This window comes from Ixodes scapularis, unplaced genomic scaffold (assembly GCF_016920785.2).
Source record: "Ixodes scapularis isolate PalLabHiFi unplaced genomic scaffold, ASM1692078v2 PGA_scaffold10__122_contigs__length_95168666, whole genome shotgun sequence".
In the NCBI taxonomy this organism is placed as follows: domain Eukaryota; kingdom Metazoa; phylum Arthropoda; class Arachnida; order Ixodida; family Ixodidae; genus Ixodes; species Ixodes scapularis.
This window is the reverse complement of record NW_024609836.1, coordinates 71,693,415-71,715,941: the sequence shown is the minus strand read 5'-3', so window position 1 is coordinate 71,715,941 and position 22,527 is coordinate 71,693,415. Positions and strand designations below refer to the sequence as shown.

The 22,527-nt window shown below is 47.5% G+C and overlaps 1 protein-coding gene across 1 annotated transcript in view; it reads right to left on the bottom strand.

The window, feature by feature from the left end:
* LOC8031762 (ubiquitin carboxyl-terminal hydrolase 34) overlaps positions 1-22,527 on the bottom strand; it is a 101,134-nt gene that overhangs the window by 50,615 nt on the left and 27,992 nt on the right. Inside the window, exons 19-33 of the mRNA XM_042288594.1 lie at positions 22,039-22,137; positions 21,020-21,102; positions 18,672-18,826; positions 17,314-17,593; positions 16,320-16,405; positions 15,980-16,204; positions 13,221-13,427; positions 12,446-12,640; positions 11,549-11,659; positions 11,183-11,311; positions 9,919-10,017; positions 9,429-9,515; positions 8,278-8,466; positions 2,445-2,714; positions 1,560-1,715 (exon numbers count right to left, since the gene is read on the bottom strand). Coding sequence (XP_042144528.1) covers positions 1,560-1,715; positions 2,445-2,714; positions 8,278-8,466; positions 9,429-9,515; positions 9,919-10,017; positions 11,183-11,311; positions 11,549-11,659; positions 12,446-12,640; positions 13,221-13,427; positions 15,980-16,204; positions 16,320-16,405; positions 17,314-17,593; positions 18,672-18,826; positions 21,020-21,102; positions 22,039-22,137 — 2,371 coding nt within the window. The remainder of the gene's footprint in view (positions 1-1,559; positions 1,716-2,444; positions 2,715-8,277; positions 8,467-9,428; positions 9,516-9,918; positions 10,018-11,182; positions 11,312-11,548; positions 11,660-12,445; positions 12,641-13,220; positions 13,428-15,979; positions 16,205-16,319; positions 16,406-17,313; positions 17,594-18,671; positions 18,827-21,019; positions 21,103-22,038; positions 22,138-22,527) is intronic.

The window sequence follows — 22,527 nt, the reverse complement described above, 5'->3', positions numbered from 1 at the left end:
AATACAATACAAAAACCATCTTTATTTACTTTGTTTGAAAATAATACAATATAAAGCCCACATAAGCCAATGATGGCTTGTGTGTGGGATGCGACAGGAGCCTCTGCATTTTTATTGCACAGATAACTAAAAACAACAAAACATACCAATATTAGTACCTATTACTGCAGTTCCACCTCCTTCTACAGCTTATATTAGTTCGCCTACTTTGATGAGTACATGTGTAAACCATCGAATCATATTGAATTAGCATTTACATACCGTAAAGAAGAATAGAATTCACGACTTACGAGACAATTCTAATAATAGAACACAATAACAACCTTTTATATCCTGCGTTTTCGGGGATACTCATCGGTTATACCTATTACCTTTCAAGAATCTTTTTTTCCCTGTTCAATTATCCCCTTTTTTTGCTATTTTTTTTATTCTAGGGGATTTTATTTCAAGTAGCTCATCGGGTAATGTATTATAAAGCTTAGGTATGTAATATTTCCTTGTGGCCTCTCCATATCTTGTTCTTACAAATGGTTCAACAAATTTTTTATTAGGTCTTAATGTCCTTTCTTTTTTATTTTCGCGCCTATCTTTATTGGTGAAAAAATGCTTTATAATAATATCATACTTCATTTGATCTCTGAAACATAATATTCCTAATTCTTTATGCATATAATCTGAGAAGTTAGTTTCTTCGCGTCGGTACCCAATATTCCTAACTATCCTTTTTTGGATCGATTCTATCTTTAGTTGTAAATACTTGGCACAGTGCCCGTAAACTGTTATTCCATACTGAAGTATGGATTTACCCAGTGAATTGTAGATCATTTTAAGTATGGATTGCGGTACTAGTTCTTGGATGTGGTACATATGGGCCATTATTACCCTTAATTTTTTGCAAACCTGGTCTATGTGAATATCCCATTTAACATATTTGCCTATGTGCATACCCAGGTATTTTACATTATCAGCGTATTTTAGCGGGATGCACGAGCAATTGTCGCAGTTCTCATTATGCATTTTTATTGGAAATTCATTTACGATTTTTTTTCCTTGGATCTCTAAAGCATATTACTTGCGTTTTAGGAACATTTACAATTATTTGGTTTGTACGGTACCATTGAATAATTTTATGTATATCATCTATCAAATAACAGTTGTCTCAAATTAGTTACCGTGAAGATGAAGGACAACTAGCGAAACTTGACAATAGAAGCAACTCCGATCTACTCGAATGAGATTTGTAACACAGCCTAATAAAGATGCCTGTAGTGACTGGAAGGACCTGACTTCTGCCTGGACAACACAAGAAGGCCGAAGAAAAGAATAAGCCACAGTCCCGTGCTCTTTCGGCACGAGATCGGGGCACACTCGCTCGACTGAACACCGACGGCCTGAACAGTCAGAGCTCACCGGGCCCACACCAACAAACTGCTCATGTCTCACAAAAATCACTCAATTTAAATATCTGGAAATAGTGTGCATAATATTAGAAGCGTGATTCAACTTGTATTCCCACACGTCCGTTGAAGACAGAGCGTGGAAATGGCGTCCCGACTTACGTCCGTGTTGAGGGCCTGCATGCTCTGGGCGGCCGACAGGAACCCCAGGAGGCTGGCCAGGAGCGGCCCCACGTAGGCCTGGCCCCCGTGGCCGTCCGAGGCCACGCCCAGGCACAGCCGGTAGAGTCCCGTGCATGCTTCTCTCCTCACGGCAGGCTGCACAAGACAACGCAACCCGACATCCCTACGTTACCCTGGCATCCGCCTTGCACCGCCGGGTACACTTGGGCTACTAATCGTGACTGTTATTCGTACGGTTCGTTACAGACCCGAAAACCTCGTGTTTCGGTCTCAGAGCTTACTTCACGCGCTCTCCAGCAAATGGCAGCACTACCATTATTGCTCCGCCCCGTCAAGTTATTTTGTTGTTTGTTTAGAATTTTCCCCGAGAGAGCTCTATTTTCATGAGAAAAGCAACACAGCCAAGTGGCCTCAATGCGGAGGTTCACTTTAGATGATAAAGAAATAAAGAAACTTTTATTTGAAAGAGATAAGTGCTCTACCATTTCAGATGCAAGTTGTGCCATTACTTGTATGACTCAAAAACTGCACTTGCCCCTCAGGACAACTGCCACCCCTAGTCCAACAACACACACTCGGACCAATCGCAACTCGCACATGTGTCCAATTCGGAGAGGAAGCAATATAACAGAGGACAAGAGGATAAGAACAGGAGGCAAGAAGGCCAAATCGTTTTGTGTTACAAACGAGAGTTTTCCAGGGAGGCGGCTTTCCAAAGGTATGCCACTACACTTAGAAGCTCTCCCATAGTGCGACGTAAACTTTATAGACCAGAGGCATCCGAGAGGACCGCGTCGTCGGCAAAACCCGCGAGGCAGAGGTTGGGCCGCCGAGACGAGCGGGGTGCAGTCCCCGACGACTCACGTCGGGGTCGTCCAGCACGAGCCTGCGCAGCCAGTTGTCGAGCCCCTTCCCGGGGGGCGCTTGGAGCAGCAGGGGTGGTCCCGGCGGCGGGGGCCGCGAGTGCGCCCACGAGGCCAGCAGCCGCATGGCACACTGCACCACCTGTGGCCGGCCCCAGAAGCCCGTGCGCAGCTCGTGGGGGTCCCGGGGCAGGGCACCCTCCCCCAGGGCGCCCTGGAGCAGGCGGGTCAGGCTGGTGGACTCCGCCTCCGCCAGCATCTGAAGCAGCACCTGGAGGAAGCGAGGAAAAAAACGGAGAGAGAGCATGACAATAAAGTAAGACTCATCCCTTTCCCGCATTACCGTGGCAAAAGCGGCGGTAGCACTGAAGGTGTGAGGAGAGTAAATCGTCTGCTTCTTAAGCAGGGGTTGCGGTGACGTCGGAACAATGCCAAGTTCTGATTGGATTTGCATGAAAGAAGAGTGAGTAGACCTCAATACTAGATGCCTCGAGGTTTACCCGCTATTTTTTTCAATCAGCCAATAAGAGCTCGGTGTTCTGACATCATCGTAACCTCTGTGTAAGAAGCGGACGAACTTACGCTCCGCATTGTGCGTTACCATGTGGTGGGGTTGCACTGAAGAACTTTGTAGGCGCTTCGTGCTTCGAAGGCAGCAAACATTGCGGCGCGTAGTGCAACAATGTTTGCGCCGCTGAGACAAAAACGCAAAGCGTTCCACTCTCGCCAAAGCACCAGCCAATGCTGGCACTACGGCAAGTCTGAAATGCTAAGTTTGTGTCCATTGCAGTTGCGCGCCTCAGCTCTCACGCTACGATTTCGCGTTTCCCCAGTTTCTCCGAAACACACGCCTGCCCTCTTCCCCTTTGCCTCCTGCACATCCGACATGCGAGAGGGCGCTCCCTCAACATCTTGTAAATAATATGGCCGTAGTGCTAATCTTTTACGTCATTTACCAGAGATTGGTGCAAGCTACAAATTAGACTTGAGTGCTAAGTCAGCATTCGGGAGAAACTCGCCATCAATCGCTCCGGACGCGAGTTCGGCTGAAACGCCTACGAAGCGCTAGGGTGACACTCTTCCAGTAAGAGAGTGCTTTTCCAGACGTGGCTATACAGTCAAACCCGTATATAACAAACAGCAGGAAACGCTGCGATCAGTTCGATATATCAAGTAGTTCGATATAGCAAAAAACATTTAGATTGATGATATTGTAGTGAGTGCGCAGGCGAGCTGGTGGAAATTTAGATTGAATTTCCGCGATGAGTTTGTTGTAAGGCGAAGAGCTTTTCTTTCTTTCTCATCTCTTCAGTTTTGCCTTGTAACACGGCGCTGGAAAGTTTTTTTTTTTCTTTTTTTTTAAATGCATGCAGAGTTTGTACGCTTTGGGATGAAAAGATTTTTTTTCTGCGCGTGCGTGCAGACTATTTTTTTAGCTTCCCCCCTTCTGAATCGCTGATTCGCTCAATTTTGTTCGCAACTTGAGCTTGTGGAATTTTCTTTCTTTCATACTTCTTTTTTGGGGAAAAGACAGGCTAGACGACAATTGTCTGCGCGTTTTTGGAAGCCTTCCCGGGGGAAAAAGTTTGATATAGACAATATGTTGTTTGTTATAAAACATACTTTTTACATGCATTTTTATTTCAATTTTCCGTGAGTTCGATATCGACAATAATTCGCTGTACGTGGGTTCATTCTTAACGGGTTTCACTGTACTTCTTTTCGGCTTAAATACAGATGCAGCAGACGCTACGAGCTAATGGAACCAATCAAGCAGCGTCAAACGTGAGAGTCACTGGGCCTTTTCAGTTTATGATTGGTTCGGCGAGGATGGAACACTTAAAGAAACGCGACAAACACCATGATGGCATGCTTTTGACGCCGTCTCAATGGTCCGATCAGCTCGTAGCGTAGGCCGCGTCCAGACTTTATGGGGTCGTGAAACGTTTTTCTAAAATTCTGAGCAGTACAGTTGAACCCGGATACGTCCAATTCAAAGGTAATCATAAAACAGTTTGATACGTCGGTAATTCTACATGCAAAAGCATGTTAACTTGAGCTCCAGTCAAACTTTTGGTGCGTCTCTACTTATACCGAACGTGGTGACAAACAAGAGCTTATCAAACGGAGCATCCAAGAACTGCTAAATACAGCAGAACCTTGTTAAAGCGCCGTTGTCAGGAACCGCGGGCGCTGTCGCTTGAGCGTGCACCTCGTTGCACCAACGCACGCACATAGCCGTCATCTCAACAGCGCGAAAATAATAAAAATATTGAAGAAAAAATTGAAAGAGGACGCATAAAAAAGCAACTCATTCTTCACCCATAAGACAGTCAGAACGAGCAACTTTGGAGTGACGTCGGGAGCTGCCTGTGTGTCTTGTCGTGGCCAAAAGAGGCAGCCATCTTGGTTGTCTACTCACGACACTCCTCCGCCCATGTCCCACCCGTTCGAGGGGAGATAGGGAACTTCCATCTCACGGGCTCGCGTGCCTGCCGGGGACGAGGTTGGAGCCGCCAGCGAGAGAGAGAAAGAGAGAGCGCGTCCTCTGGCCACGCTGGGGGGACTGTTCTGCTGACTTGAAACTGATCGAACATGCTGCCACGTGTTCTGCTGCCATATCTCCGACCAGGCTCTCGGGAAAGTATGGCAAGGTAAGGACCCCCTCCCTCTTGTCGTTACTAGTCTTATTCTGTCTGTATTTAACCGGAGCCAATAAGCCACAGGGTGTCCCTCTATTCTGCGTGTCAATGCACTCCCTTCGTGAGTTCCAGCTGGCAGGTGCTGCCAGCAGTCGAACCCGTCGTAGTGGTGACCCTGATCCACCGCGGGGTGGAGGGTTCGCGGTCAGCCTCCTATCCGGACGCATCGTACCCCTTTGAGACCTCCAGAATCTTTACACTAAATTTCATGACGGTTATAAAAAAACTCCACAGGGCCTCTTATGTTATCTCCAAGACGACCTGAAGGCAAAAGCCCAAGCGTCGATGCATTAAAGACAGACACATGATTTACTTCTATTCGATTCCTCTTAATTCGCTTTGTCAGCCTCCTTAATTTTATTGCCTCTAATTCGCTCGAGTGGTCACGTAAATGGGATAGCGAACCTCCGAAAACAGCGCGCTCTCTGACGACGCACTTTTGGCGCCGTTTCATTGGTACCTTTCGTTCTGCTATCTTTTGTGTCGCCGACGTGTTTTCTGAAGGTCGACTGAATGAAGAGACATACAAGGCCTTCGCCTTAATAAAACAACATTTCAAAATACCCAGGCCTGACATAATCGGGCTCGACCGTACTATATCTATTTTGAATTCTTGTCCTTTATTACATAACTCACACTCATTCGTCTGATCGTCCACATTCACTTAGTAACGTGAAAGGCTCGAGGTGCACCTAAGCACTTCTTATCAGTTCTGAATGAAAAAGCACGCATGTCATTGTTCCGCCGCCTTGTTTCGTCTGCGGCATATTTGCGTCGACGGCAGAGCGCATGCTTTCCTTGGATCTCTTTGCCGCTCTGGCCTTGCATGCTTCGTGTTACTGGCGCGCTGACGGCGTGGACACGCAGCACCGTGGGATGGCAGTTGTTGAAACTGCCGCGCAGTGGCCAATGGGAGCATCGTTTCTTGAAACTATGACACGGGCCAGCCAATGGGACCGAAGCCGAAATCCATCAGCTTCACCCCGGTCCTTTGGGATTGGGGTAACTAAGTGCCGTTTAGCTAGGTTTTTTGCGTGGTTTCAAAGCTGGGAGCCGGCTTCACTTGGAGAAAGGAGTTAAGGGAGGAAGTGGGTTCTTAAAAACTATTTTTTGTTTATTGGTCTATCTCAATGATTTTTTGTGCAGGCATGTAGTTTATTGTGCTGATTTCATAACTGCAATCAGATTTCAGATATCTCTGCTTTGTCAAAAGTTATCAACAAAATAAAATATTAATTAGCTAGTTTCAGGAAAAGTTTTAAAAAACCTTCTTATTAGAATTTTAATGAAAAAAAGGTATTAATTGCTTCCTAAAGAAATGCCATACAAGCTAAAGCTATTTTTATTTCTTTAGCACCATATAAACATGTAAAAAAATTAAAGTGAATAGAAGACATACAATAGGGGCTATAACAATGTCTAATAATGAAATGCCAGTGTTATATACCACAAAATATCATAATAAAAATAGCTTTAGCTTGCAGTCTAGTTCATTCCAAAGAATATGGTACCAAGTTTATGAAAATCGGTTGAGCGCAAGTGAATCAAAAAGCCTTCCTGGCCGGAGAAGAGGCTGAAAAAAACGAAGCTGAGAAAATCGACTTTGAAATTTGGGTATGCATAACTAACAACATTGAAGCTTTAGATGGGTGGAATGCCTTTGGTTTGAACTTCATACTAAGGGAGAGACACGGGTAGGGGAAGCAGACCCATATGCAACAATTGGTTAGCCCTCAGAAGGGCTTTTTTAGGGGACGTGGGGACGTTTTCAAAGCACCGGCTTGTGAATGGGCGCGGCCATTCCGCACTGCTCACATTTGGCGGTCGCGAAGAACACGTTCATGCCGCTCAAATCCACGATCACTAATTGCGTGCCGAAATCTGTCTCTTTATCCTGGACAGCGACATTGAGGAGGTCAAACTTCCGTTGTGTGGCAGACTTCTTTGCGGTCAAATCCTGCTTCATCTCGTCAGCCCGCGCCGCACGTTGAGCAGTTTCGCTTGCCGTGTAGAAATGCGAGTCGAGTCGTGACGCACCAGGGTCAAAGCCGTCGTCTTCTTCGTTGCTCACATCAGGGGCGGGCACCTCGGAAGACGATGCAGCTGCTGACACCTTGCCGCATGTCCGCCGCAAGCAACGCAACTGGCGATGCGAGCGAAGTTCTTGTTCTACGCCCGACGCTTCCGCTTGCCGTACGCACGCTGCGTTGAAAGCTTCACGCTAGGCATCGCGATCACTACCGATGTCTCCTAAAGACGTCGAGCTAAACAAAGCAGGCGAACGCCGAAAAATAACGTGCTTGAAGTTTCAAAACGCAACCGCTAGCAGACGACAAACAACGATATCGGCTGCTCTCGACTGCTTCCGCGCCGCGAGGAAGGAGAGGAGGGAGGAGAATGACATATTTCAGGAGAGGAGGCATGCGCTTCGGCCAATAGCGACAGCGCTCGCTGCGGCCCGTGCTTCTTAGCCGATCGGTAGCTCGGTTTCTTTCTCTGGGGAAACGCGGTATTCTGTGCTTTCCCCGGGCGGACGCCATTTTTAATGGCGCCAAAAATGTAGACAAAGAAGCAAGCTTTCGAACAAGACCAAAATGGCCGCAAACGGGCGCGCACCGGCGGCGCGCGGAGGGCGCGCGTTTTGACATCAGTTTCCTCTTTCGGGAAGATTTTTAGCGCGTTCCGCGCGACGTAATTATTGTTTTTTTTATACTTTGAGTTTGAATTACGCTATAATATTTTGAAGAGAGGTGCTTGGATATGTAAGGCACCCAAATACAGGATTTCTGAAAAATGAACTTTTTCGCGATTTTTTGCATTTTTAGGACCCGCGTCCCCCCTTAAGGTGCCGTTTGGCCCGGCTTCAAAGCTGATGACGTCAGCTCGTTCCATTGGACAGTTAATCCTTTCGCATCAAAGTTCATTACATGAGCTTGATCACGCTGACAAAAACCAGGGACTAGAGAATCGGAAGATATGTTGTGCGCAAACTACGAAGAGGCCTCTCCGCCGCTCTAATCCTGTCGGCGACTAGAGCGATAAACAATGATCGCCGAAATGTCCCCACTCCCCGAAAGACTTGGGAACTGCGTCCTTCTGGCATAGTCCCCGCCAGCATGGCGGCGCACTCACCTGTCCGAGCCTGGGCACGACGAGCCTGTCGGGGCCCGACCGCCGCTGGCGCCGGGGCCGCTTGCGAGGCTGCTCCAGGACCAGGTCTGGGGCGTCCGGGGACCGGGTGCCGGGGCTCTCCCCGCCGCTGCCCTCCACCCCGAGCTGGTAGAGCACCCGCAGCAGGCAGGCCAGGCAGTCCTCCGCCCACTGCAGCAGTTGCCAGTCGTTCTAAGCCTCTTTATTGTGACTCACGTGCCTGGCTGGGAAGGAATCCCCTAGCCAAGGTACGTATTCACAATCTAAATGCGTAGCTCCTAGGGGTTTTCGTGTTTTTTCACGTAGCCTTGAGGGAACGTAACTCGGGGCATTATGCGACACCCTACATCACGTGGCACAGTAACGTCGCGCGGCACCGTGACTTCACGTGACACAGCGTCGCGCAACACTGTCAAGTGACACGATGACGTCACATGACACCGTGATGTTTAGTGACACTGATGTCACGCGACACCGTGTTTCATGACACTGTGATGTCACATGACAGCCAAACTTGATGTCGAGTCACATGACACACACAGCGTGTCTCCACGTTTATCAGATATGATCGAGGCATGCTCCAATTTTGGTAGACACCTCAAAAGACAGTTAAATTCCTCGCAATAAAGCAGCTCATTAGCAGCTTTATGTCAGCGGCACCCAAAGTGATACCCTGCTGCCACCCCCCCCCCCCCCCCCACCCCTTTCTATCGTGGCGTGCCACGATCCCCCCCTCCCTCCCCCCCTTGTGACGCCACTGTGCATACCGTACATGCACAGTTGCCGCTCTGCCGTCGCCAATTTTTCTTCGCTCCAGGTTTCCGTAGTAACAGTGCAAGGGCTGTGATGTGCGTGCATAGTTAAAACAATGGATGCGGTTCTTTCCACGAGTGATATGGACGACAGTATCCAAGGGTATCGATGTACTCTGACAGGCAGAGAGTACAAAAAAGGGACGAAAAAATGACAGGAAGATATATTGGTCGATTCTTAGAGAATCCGTTAGCATGACCTTTGGGAAACACCACACATGTCCCCCTTTGGGGACGAGTGTGGCGTTAGTTTCGTACTGAAACGATAAATTTATTAAGTGAAATTATGCCAAAAAGTGGAATTGAGAAAAAAAGACTTGCCTCGTTCCACTGTTCTGCTTCGTGAGGGTGCAGCACTCCGGACAGGAAGATGTCGAACAGGTGTCGAAGTCCGCCACACTCCACAAACTGCTCACAGAGAGGATGCCAACACCCCATCTTTTAGTAATAGAACCATCTCTACCAGCACACAATAGACCCATTGCTAAATTACCCAAGCATCAGGGAGAATGGTGGGAATGTGACTCTACACGCCGCACGCGCTCGCCTTCCCCGTATAAAAGATTTGAAGTAAATACCCAAAATGAGGCGTTGAGGAATGCATGTACAAGATGAAATTGTTTTAGGCTTCTGCTTTATAGCAGTCACTAGTAAAGACGCCAACACGTGATGCTTAAGTAACTTAGCAAAAAGCCTATAAGTAAACGAACACACGAAGGAACAAAAGACAAAAAAGAGAGAGGAGCGGGCTCCTCGACAATGTACACACAGAGGAACAAAAGACAGAGAGAGAGAGTGAAAGAGCAGGCACCTTGTCTGCCCAAGTTTGGCCCAGGGCTCCGGAGAAAGACAAGTCGTTGCTGTCGCTCCCGAGGCCATTTGTGGCGGGGGAACTCGAACAAGAGGCGGCCTGCAGGCACAAGGTGCGGTCACCCCCGGGGCGTGCAACCCTCACTCTCCAGGCGACAAAAAACACCTCGATGCTTCGCGTGGAGCCGACAGTCGCAGAATGTGTCGTCAGTTTGTGTCAACCCAATACAGGACGCAAGTTTGTCTGCTTTTTTTGGAGGGGTCGTGGTGACATCAGAATGCCAATCTCTCATTGGCTCTGATTGAAGGATAGTAGGTAGATCTCAAAGCAGGCTGCCTTGAAGTCTGCTCACTATTCTTCAATCAGAGCCAATTAGAGCTCGGCATTCTGACGTCACCCCAACACCTGCAAAAGAGGCAGACAAACTTGCGCTTTGTATTGGATCCGTTTGAATTGATTTTGACCCGTCTCATCCTACTGCCCGTTAGGCTTTTGGGGCAATGCGTTAAAGCATGGGTTCTGAAACTTTTCAATCTCAAAGGAACCTTTCTGGACTCGGCATTTAGAAGCTTACGGGCCTTATAAACAATATTTCACATACTAGGGAGGGATTGGCTCATAGTTATGCATCACTGGGTGACACAGATCTGAGCCACTCACTGGAACGTAACTATGAGCCAAACACTTTCTAGCATGCACACTAATGTTCCTCGAGATCCATAAGCTTGAGAACATCTGGGTCAGGGAACGAGACGTGACAAAAATTACGCATTCTGCGCCGGTCGACTTCATACGATCAAGTATCGAGGTAAGGCAAGATGGACAAGGAAGAAATTATAACAAACTATTAACAAAATAAAAATGACAAAAGGAAGAAATTATAACTGACCTTCGTACTTTGCATAAAGTCGACTAACACAGAATGCATCATGTTTTCATGTCTTATTTCCTAACGGATTACCCCAACAGCATAAAGGGAAAACAGACACAACAGGTTCAAACAGATCGAAAAAGGGTTGGCTTAATCGCACGACACGCTCTGCCTCCGTCGGCTTTGTGCGAAGTATCGCGGTAAGCTACATTTTGGTCGGAGAGTCAGACCGGCTCCGTGATCTCCAAGGCTGGTGATTTACTTAATTTGAGAGACAACATTTCAAGCAGAGTCGAAACGTTGTTTCTAAAATTGCGTATTGTTTAGGAAAAACATTTCGACAAACCCAGCCAAGACAAAAACTTGTCGGCAAGTGGAGTGGCGAGAGCTCACCTGTAAGGAGGCCGACCGAGCAGCGCTGCGTTGCCGCAGGGACTCCACGATCTGAAGGGAGTACATCAGCTTCTGGGGCTCTTCGGGATTCAGTAGGGCGTGCAATGCGGCAGCCGCTCCCTCGGGCTCCTGAAAAAGAGACCAGATAGCACAGAGTTCGTTACAAATCTTTTAACTGCGAGCAACACAATCCAAGGTTTGCCCGTGCTGCCAAATTTCCTTCGCCACACCCGCCCGAGTCTTGGTCCGATGACTACTTGAAAAGCTCCGAGCCATTCGTTGATGCGTGGCTATGTCACAAATGTTCCCTAGTCGCACGTACATTACTAAATGAGATGACGTTCCGTTCGGCAGGCAATGACTCACCTGGGCCACCTGAATGAACTGGCGCAGCACCGCCGGTGACGTAGGCAGCATGGTCAGGATCTCCCACACCCTTCGGGAGAGCACCTGGGCCTTGGTGTGTAGCACCATCTCCTGCGAGCGAGACGGTGTTCACGTGAAACCCGCTTAAAAACCTGGCTCTCGTAAAGAGGAATTGGGCATTGAAACTGCTAGGCCGTGGCTTCCTAAACTGATTCCCCGGAAACCCAGGGGTCCCCTGGGATACACTCAAGGGTTCCCCAGCTCTGCCGTTCCTGTCCTTCAGTAAAGTGTTGTCCAGCTTAAGCACCGTCTTAAAAGATCTGAGCTATCCATTGATGCATGACCATGTGACAAATATTCCTTAGCACGTTCACTACTGCTCCCAAGGTCTGTGGGAATCCGCGCGGCTTTAGTGCGTCAATAGTGAGGCCAGGAACGGTTTCTCGGCTATCAACAATGAGAGATAGGTGTCCCTGCATATTGAAAAGTTTGAGGACTCCCGCCTTAGGCTAACTTGACCTAATTAAAACATTGACTGTTTGTTCAATTTGAGCGGGGCCGACTGCACTGCAACCACTCATGACCGCTTACAGCAACACAGCACACTGGCACACCGACAGCATCTGGCAGGTTGCCCTGGAAACACTATTGATCTACATGCCCTTTCAAATTTCTTATTTGCCATTCTTTTACCGTAGGCTCGAAATAGTTTTGACATGTTATAAGCGACCAATTCTCATAAATAGCGCGGAGCTTCAATCGCGCAAATTCTGCAAAATCTTTCCGCCTAGTCATACGCAATTCGGAAGTCTCCGAATTTCAAGCAGGAGCTCGCTCGGTGTTTTGCGGCAAGCACGTCCAACGCAAGACGAGAGGCGTCTTCTGAGCGGAGCTCACCCCCGCCTTGTTGCGCGTGTGCACGTTGCCCAGCAGCTGCATGAGGGAGAAGAGACACTCGAGATAGGCGGGCCTCAGCAGCACCAGGGTGGGTAGCCTCTCCCTCGGCGGGCAAGGCAGCAGGCTTGCCGGCTCCGGAGCGCCCGGCCCCGCCCTCCGGCGCTGCCTGGCCGCCCCCACCGACACAAACACCAGCTGCGGAACAAAACAAAAAATTAGTCACCTAGATCTCCTATGTATAAAGACTGAATTTTGCATTGTGTGGAGTTGATGGGCCGTTATAGCGTAGCATACAATGTTTTCGTGCTAAATTAAACGGACGGTGGTCACATGACACCGATTCCGTGATCATGTCTTGCGACGTCACATTGGCGTCATGTAACACTATGATGTCATATGAAATTGTCAGGCATCACGGTGTCACGTAACATCAAGTGATGTCACGTGATACTGTGACATTGTGACGTCAACTTATCTGATCATGCAACACCTTGACATCAGATAGTACTGTGGCATCAAATTACGTGGTCATGTGGCACTACGGCGTCAAGTCACATGCTCACGTGACACCAACATCGATTTATGTGGTCTGGAGACACTGTGACATCAAGATGTTCTATTCTATAAAGTGCAACAGACCTCTCGTAATATGTTAGACACTTCTCACAAGATGCTACAATTCACTAACCTCTCGTAAGACGTAACACACCTTTTATAAGATGCTACAAGCCTCCCATAATGAGACATAGCCTCACGAAACCGAGCAGCCTCCCACCTGTAGGTCCTTGAAGCCCAAGTCCGCCAGGGGCTTCTCATCCAGGTCCGCCGTGAGCTCCTGGCCCTGGGTGATCATGCGCAGCAGCCCCGGCTGGCAGGAGGGGCTGTCCTGGGTGGCCCCCTGCTGCTGCAGGCCCTCCCACCAGTGTCCCACCTCCGCCCTCAGGTCCCCCACTAGGTCCCAGCTCTGCAGCTCAAGGGTGCCCTGTGGGAAGCAAATACAAAGCACATGCCACAACCAGAGTCATTTAAAGAACAATGGCCTTCGAGCACCGCTGCTGCAGTCGAGAATGGAACAGACGAGGACAAAAAGAAGATTCGAAATCTAACGCAAAGTGTGCGCCAACACCAAATCTGACGCAAAGCGTGCGCTAACTTTGGTTCTCCTGATAAGAGACAGCTAATCGTATAACAGGTACGCCTCGTTTAAGCAGAGACATGGGCCTCAATTTTAAATATTTTTGAAAAAATTCATTTTCCAATTTTGAGGTTTTCGGTTTTAGAAACTAATTATACACACTTACACCAAATTTGATACCCATACGCCAAATAGTTACGTTGATGCCAAATATTTTCAACAAATTGTGAGGCAGTAGCAAAGTAAAGGAGTTCAATGTTTGAATGAATTTTTCTCAGTTCCACTTCTTGCTACAAATTTCATATGAAGGAAGCTTTTGTTCGAAGGTAAAAGTATTCTGACACCACAATCAATATGTTTCTGAACTGAAATTCACTGGGGAATCGGGATATCTATCGGGTGTCTCAAATGGCGGCCAGGCTCTTTATACCGACCGCAAAATTCGGTTTCTTAACCTATCGCGCTAAGATTTTGTGTAGTGTTTCCCACATGTGGTGAATTTTTTCTGTAAAATTTGCAAAGAGCAAACTTACCTGAGGAAAAAAGTAAAAAAAGAAAAAGGCTTAACTTTTATGGAAACCCAGCAAAGCGCCACCAGTCTTCAATCAATAGGGTGTCCTTCTGTTTGAAGACCAGAAGCTTTGCTGCGCTTCCATAGGAGTTAAGCCTTTTTTTTTTTCTTACTTTTTCCTCAGGTAAGTTCACTTTTTGCAAATTTTACAGGAAAAATGCACCACCTGTGGGCATCGCTGCACAAAATCTTAGCGCGATAGGTTAAGAAACCGAATTTTGCGGTCGATTTAAAGAGCCTGAATGTTACTTGGGACACGTGGTGCTTTATTTTAAGTTGAAGTCCTCATTAAAAAAAAAAACAATTTAGTTTTAAAAAATTTACATAGGACAGATATGCATCTCATATCTTCAGGTAATCACACTTCCTGAAATATTTACATTTGTGTTATAAAAACTAGATAGCTCGAAGTCCCACATCCGAGAGTTCATATTCCTGCCATCAAAATGGTGCTTATTAATAGCTCCATTTGCATATCATAGATTTCGTAACAAAAGATTACACAGCTTCTTATGCAAGTATGTAAAATTGTCCTAGAGAGCTGAAAGATTGCACATTACACATACATCTAATGTTAAATCTCCCTAACAAATTTCACTTCACATCCCTTCGGCACAATAGAGTGAAAACTTTTATTTCGCATAAAATCTGTGGCCTTCGAACACTGAGGCATTTCGGCAAATGATGTCCGTAATATCCTGAAAGATAACCCATTTTTATTCTTGATACGATTTGGTATTTCTTTGAAAAATGCCGAAAGATAAGCCCACTTCTAGTAAGTGCTGTGCCCTGGCCAATGGTGACCTTGGCCGAAATGGGGTTAGTAGCATAGCGGGAGATAAGCAAACTTTGCTGACAGGGAAGGACAGCTTCCCAGTCCCGTTGCAAAGTTTCCCGTTGCAAAAAAAAAAACTGCAATTCTTTTATTTTTCTTGATCGCACACCGGAAGTTAGTCCACTCCTCATCTTTGTCCGACTTTCTCTCGCTTTTAGGCGAGCTATCCTCGGGGTCAGACGGTAAGCAAGTCAAACTCCTATCTCCCATACAACATCTTTTATTGTGTAGTCTCATTTGAATTAAAAAACTATTCTTAAAGGAAATATTTAGTATGCCAGGAGTCACGCATTTCAGATGCCTCTTTGGTAAGGAGGAGCTTTGCACTCCTCCTTTAGTGGGCACAGTATGAGGACTTTGCAAGCATATAAAATTGTCAGTGTCACCATACGTCGCAGTACGTCGCGACATTGTGATGTTCTGTGACACAACTTTTGTGACACAACAATGTTGTGTCATATGACGGGACGTTGCAGTGTCACATCACGGTAACACCGGACATTGCATTACCATGCGTCATAATGCCACGTCACATCCTATAATGTCACTGTCACGTGACACTGTAACGTCATGTGACGTGACCCGACATTGCGACATGACACTGTGATGTCATGTGACGTGACAACATTGCGTCACATGGTCATGAGATGACAGGTGTCACCGTGATCTAACACTGCAACGTCGTGTCACATGACACGAAATTGCGGTGTCGCAGACGTGGCGTCACAATAGGAGTGTCACAGAACATCACAATGTCACGTGGTATCATGACGTCAGGTGACACTGACGGTTTTATATGCTCACAAAGCCCTTGCACTGTGACGCCACAATGTTGTGTCATGTGATGTGACGTTGCAATGTCACATCACGGAGACACCTGAAATCATGACCATGTGTCGCAACATCAGGTCACGTCACATGACATAAGTGTCATGCTATACATTTAAAAGGGGCCAACGACCATGGTTAGAGAGGAAAGTTGCGAGGGGTCACCTTGTGGGGCAACCCCGCCGGCTGGCAGACGACGCGGAGCTTGCTGCCGGGGCCACGAGAGTCTTGTAGGGCGGCGCCGTGGGGGCTGAGCCCCGTGCCGTCACGCAGCTGCCAGCGCCGCAGGTGGAAGGCGTACCGTCGCTGAAACGCTTCCAAGTGCAGTTTCAGCAGCTGCAGGGCTCGCTGGACCACTGTCAAGGTCGTCTCCTCCGCCTGCTGAGGCTTCTGCACAACCGACGAGCAAAGGTTCAGTCTAAAAAATAACAGCAACTACACAACACCGGGTCTTCTTCCAAACACGATCCGTACAAAGTGCCCGATGCAACGAGGGATAACTCACCTCAGCCAGGCTCTCCGCGGATGTGCGTAAACTCTGCATGCAGCGCTGAGCAAACTCCTCTTCCCTCTCCAGCGTACCCTGGTGAGCTGCAATGAAGACAATGGCAGTTAGTAGATGTCTTCGATGATGCAATTTATGGACTTCCCGGAAAATGTTCTGCAGCTGTTCTGTCTGACAGTAGTAACTCCAGGAACCAGTGCATTAGCTTTTTATCGGTACATAATTGCCTGGCTGTGAAGCCAGCACGAGAGGACAAAATAGAAATTACTTCTCTCGCTCCATTTTTTGCAACTGATAGTGTAATGACTTTAAACTTGGTGTTGTTACAGTCGTTAACTCTTTAAGATATATGCTACCCCTGACCTTACCATCTTTTTATGCACTTCTACCTAGTCAGTATGTGCAAATAAAGTGACTTTCCTCCATTGCATAACATAGTGTCTAGGGCATCCAACGGAGCCGTCACTGAAATGTTGCACTAAGGACTTCGTGAATGCATGATGCTCCACTTCAGAGACAATTAACCCCTTACATCTAGTCACTCTGCACTTACTGAACCACTTCAACTGGACACTGAAACTTAACACTGACACCTTGATACTGATATTAAACCACTTCTGCCAGACACTGATACCTCCAGCTACAAGTTCAATATTGTAGAAAAGTCGGTCAGTTGACGTTCATGCATGCATGAACAAATGTAGAATTGTTCAGCACTCCGATTACATATAGTCGTTTTCGACGATGCAAACTTTGGACCTCCTGAAAAAGTCCTGCTGACCCCCTCGCGTACGGGTCAGAAAACCAGTGTCCACTCATACTTTTTGCCGAGACTTCAAAATCCAACCGCCGCAATCGTGACATCCGACAGTACGACACAACACTTCCGTCGGCTCCTATGATGTCGTTTGCTGCCTTTTCGAAATCACTTTCGATGCACGGGCGGAACAACCCAAAGGCTCGTCCACCCATTTGAGAGGCCGCCCTCGCTCACCGTGGAGGTAGAAGCTGTTAAGGTACTGGATGGCGGCCATGCTGACGTCCGTGCTGAGCGCCCTCAGGGCGATCTCCCAGAGCTGGTCGATGCCGCTCGCCTGAAGGGGCCACCGGACGCCGCCTTGGGGCTCCTTGCCGTTGGGGGAGGCCAGTCCCCGGCCTGCGGGAGAGCCCGGCAGCGGGGGCGGCTCGGGAGGAGCCAGGCGGCCCACTCCGCTCAGCTGCTGCAGCAGGTGCAGTGCCGTCATGCTCGTCGTGGGCGCCGGCAGCTGGGGCAGCTGCGAGGCGGGAGAGAGTCCGTCGTCGGAACGCCGGGGATTTCGGGAACGTTTGAGTAGAATTCAGCACCTTGACGGGCCAAACCAACGAAGGGCATCCAGCGCGCCCCAGCAAAACCTTCGCAACGGCTTATGACCTTTAAAATCTCCTACAACGAGAGAACAAATACGCTGGAACCATTTATCGGGCAGCCGTGGAGCACTTGCAGTTTCCGTACATTTCCTTCGTTTTTTTGCATCATTCTTCCTTTCTTGGCTCAAGAATCTTTTGACAATGTTATAAACGACCATTTCTCTTTTGCAATCTCGCAAATACATCGAAGCCTTAACTCTAGTGAAACGCAGTTCTACGGTCACCTCACAGATGGTGCCAGCGTGCAAGTCTGTTCTCTAGAGTCTCTATTACAGAGGTTCCAGCTACTGGATCAGGGTTGCGTGGTTTATGAGCTGCACTTGCAGTGAGAGCTGCAAGGTGGCGGAACCATCGGTCGTCTGCGGACGTCTCAGACTTTCTGCCTGTTTTCCTCCTCGCCAAACGAAAACGCAGTACATGCAGGCTTGCTATTGATTGGCGCAGGATGCGCCCGCCGTCAACTTTCGAATGCTCCCTGTGGTCCGAGATGGACCCTCTCTTCAATCCAGGCTCTCTAGACTTCTCTCTTCTTGTAAGAGATCGCAAGATCTCAATCTTATGTGAACACAAGCGTGTGATTCGGCCTTTAGGATACATTTGAACCGGAATTATGCGCGCGGATTGGGTAAATTACCACTTGCTCAAAAGGCACTTCAAAAATCCTCTTAGGTGAGGGTACGAGAAGACGTGAAAAATAATCCAGACAGATCGCGAGAATCACAAACAAGAGCTAAAAGCAGCTTGCAATAACGCACAAACACGATTCGAGTTCCACTCCTTTCCTCTCAAGCATATCGTCTTGTGGGGATTGGATTGGATTGGATTTCTCTGGCTTCCCTTTTGTAGCGGATGATCGCAAAACTCTGGACTCTGGATCCAGCTGGTGGCCTCCTCTACCGCTTCTGCTTCCACCCTGACAAAATGCAATGTTGTTGGAAAGCCTACCTTGTGCAGCAGCAGGTGTCTAAAGAGGTCGGCGTTCAGGGCATGCTGCTCCTTGCTGCGCACTTGGCTCAGGAGCCAGCTGAACAGCTCGTCCCCACACTCAGGATCTAGCGCCAGGCACGACCACAAAACGTCCACCTGGTCACGGCTCAGTCCTGGAAGCGGTGAAAACGTCAAATTCGTTATAAGAACGTTCCAGATACGACCGCCAACTTGAAACCGTGCATTTGGGAACCCCGGTTCCAATAAACACTGTTGGGTCCGGATTGTCGTTGAGTACAGCATTACTACCAGTGTCAGGGTGTCTAGCATTGCCGTTGACATCATCAGTGAAGAGGCCATTTCCGAAAACACAATGAGAACGCGACGCTCAACCACAGACGTCAATAACCAAATGCTAGCATGGCCGCCAAATGCACACTTTCAGATACTTTCAGCTTAAGACTTCGATTGGATTGGGGTCTGCGGCTTTTCCATTTGTTACTAAATCTAGTAGCTCTAACCGGATCTAGTCTAGTGTTGTGCCCTCAATCCAATCTAATCCAAGGCTTGAACTTGATTTGTCTGCTGTACCCTCTGCATCGGGTAGCACACTCTACATCGGGTGAGTAAAGCCCGGGCTCCGCTCTAAGCAGAATTTATTGCCTATTTTTCTGGCCCCAAGTACACAAGTCTTCGCTCAGGGCACTCAACGGCATTTCCGACTCATTTTCCCTGACTGGGCTCGCTTTTTGACAATATCCCTGACAATTCCCCGATTTTTCCCGGTAATTAAAATTTCCCTGACGATTCCCGGTTTTTCCGGTCGCTAGACACCCTGCGGTATTCGTTGCAGTTGACGTGGGAACCTTGCATGGCAAATGCTCTCCCGGTAGCGTAATCGTGCGGTGGGACCGTTCCTTTTAGACATCGGGATTTTGGGTACTGCCCCGTGCGTACCCTAATCCCCGCAATGTGTAGCTGACAACGCCTTAAGGAAATGCTGAACCGAAATTTTGATTTCGGAAAACAACGCGGAAGCGCTAGGCGGGGCACTATAAGCCCAAAAGCGTCAGTCATAAAGCGATATCTTAAACGGACGGTCGTATTTCTGTGAAAGAAGAGCGCACTTGAACAAGGTCGAAAAAGCCCGTGACGTCGCGATTCTCACTTCCTCCTCTTCTCGCTTTGACTCCGCGAGGATGCAAAGAAAGAAAGAAGCAAGGCCGTTCCCCAGTCTTGAATAGTAACGCGTTACTAGTAACGCATTACCGTAATTTTGTTACTTTTTTGGTAACCTGTAACTGTAACGAGTTACTTTTTAAAAATGTAACTACTTTTTAAAAATGTAACTTGTAACGGTAGTTCTATTACTTTTTTCTGAGGTAACGATGAAAGTAACGACATTACTTTTGTAGTTACTTTCCAGTGTTTTATGAAAAATATATCAATGAACGAGTGTAATTTAGCCATTCCTTGCACTTTTCAAATCGTCTATTCCGACATTTCGAGTGTCAAGTTGGCCTTGCACAAAGTTGTAAATACGTTCTTTCTCGCAAGTCACGGCCCGAATATAGCCACATGTAGATTTTACGAAAAAAATATCTAGTTATCTTTAAGCACGCGCTTGTACTTTGTGACTGAACACTCACATCTTAGTGTCTTGAAGCACTATCTATGTTGTGTTTTTTTCTTTTTTCTGTGCAAACGCTTTTTAATCGGGTGAATCAACCATGAAACAATACACGTGGAGGGCACTGCGCATGTCTCGTATTCCGATTAGCGCCACTATTCCGCACTGCGCATGTTTCGTATTTTGATTTGCGCCACTGCTGTGGCATGAAAACTTTCAAACACTAACTTCGAGAAGCAACTGCTGCTAAGTTACAATATGAAGTAAAAAGCATACTTTTTAATTTTATGAAATAAAATGTTGTAGAAGGCGTTTTCTAGTTTTTTCTAATATTTTTTTGTGTTATAAAAAGTCACTGAAAAGTAACGTCGTTACTTTTCAAAAGTAACTTTAACGAGTTACTATTTTTTTGCAGTAACTGTAACGGTAACTTCGCTACTTTTTTCTGAAAGTAACTGTAACTGTAACGAATTACTTTTTAAAAGTAACTTACCCAAGACTGCCCTACCCCCTCCTCCTCAATAATTCTGCAGGACACGCGACGTCGGGATTCTTACTCAATCGCACCCTTATTTTACAAAAATACGGCCATCCGTTCGAGATATCGCTTTATGAGTGGTGTTTTGGGGTTTATGGCACCCCGTTGAACACTCCCGCTACCTTACTTTGTGAAATCCGAATTTCGCTTCAGCATCGAGAAGCGTAGCTACCGACAGACAGAGCACCTGGCACGCACCAAAGTCTTCCGGAGAACCCGCCGCCGAGAAGATGCAGGACAGGAAGTGTAGCCGCACTTGGATCTGCTCCCTGTGGCTGTACCTGCATGTCGAGAATGGCAAACGGGTCGTTGGCATCGCGTACGAGATGACGTCCTCTGGGGTCCCTCCGCCCTCCCGCTTGCGTCATCACAATTGTCCTAACATGTTTATCTGACACTTGCCCTCTGGCTGGGGGGGCCTTAGGGTAAGTAGGGGGACCAGAGAAGTGGGAAGAGATGGGTGATGATGATGATTAAGGAAGGACACGACTCAGTCTTATTTGTATTAAATTTGCAGCACACATTCATAGCAGGAGAAAAGGTCGACATGCAAAGTTCTAAGCTCGTATATTTATCCTTCAAAGAGTTACTGGGAGTACATTAAATAAACACAGCACCCCCTGAGAAGACTATAGTTTAGAGAAGGTAATGATAATGGCCAGTTCTTCCGCTGAAACAAACAGCACTATAACACCCGTTTAGTGGCTGTGGAAAGAAATTACAGAAACTATACCATTTTATTAGAAAATAAAAATGTGAAAAAGAAAGGTGTTGTTTTTTTGGATGCACTAGGTTGAAGATTAATAACAAAAGGCCATGAAAACGCAGAAAGTAGGCTCACAGTCAAATTTCTTACAAAATTTCAGTATAGTAACTTCAAAATCTGGCTCCACACATCAATTCATTCTCAAATGATATTTTTGATAAACCAAAATTTAATGTCAAAAAGTGAAAACGAAATAAACACAGTTGAAAGTATCAAACCTTGCACTTCAGATGGTGCCAGCATGTCGTAAATAATCTATTCCAGAAAAAAATACTTTCACTACGGGAGCGAAAGTTTTCGACAGCATCCATCACAATATTTGACAGCTGGTAATGCTATACTTGCTAAAAATGTGAATTTCAAAAACAAATTGCAATTTTAAAGTAGTGCCCCCTCTTAAACGAACCCGGAGAATTAGAAAAAGGCTACGAGCGGTGCCCCTCTCACTCACAGTTTGTGGACGGAGGCATTGCCTTCCCTGCGGCCGCTCGTGTAGCGCACCAGGTCCTCCAGAAAGAGCCGCATCATGCCGTGCTCGCGCTCGGCCCACCTGCACGACATCGCGCCCCAACGAACGCTCGTCAATTCTGCGTCTCAAATCTTCCGGCTTGCTACAATCGCTCGTGGGGCAACGGGCTACATCTTTAAACACACGGCCTCTAGCGTGCGCTGCAGCCTTCTGCCATGCTACTGCCACGCACGATCGAGGCTCCCAAGAAGCGTTAAAGCTGGAAAGCTCGCGCCAGAGGTACGACAACCGAACGACGTCCCTGACCATTCTAGTCCTGTCGGCGACTACAATCGCCTATGCGACCATGCTAGAGCTATCGCTTTCGTTTCTTCACACATTGTAGGCGAAAAATAAGACTTTCTTTGTTACGGAGCGCGTCTCCCGGCACGAGCTCTTGGCAACGACAGTGCTACAATGGCATTTTTTTAT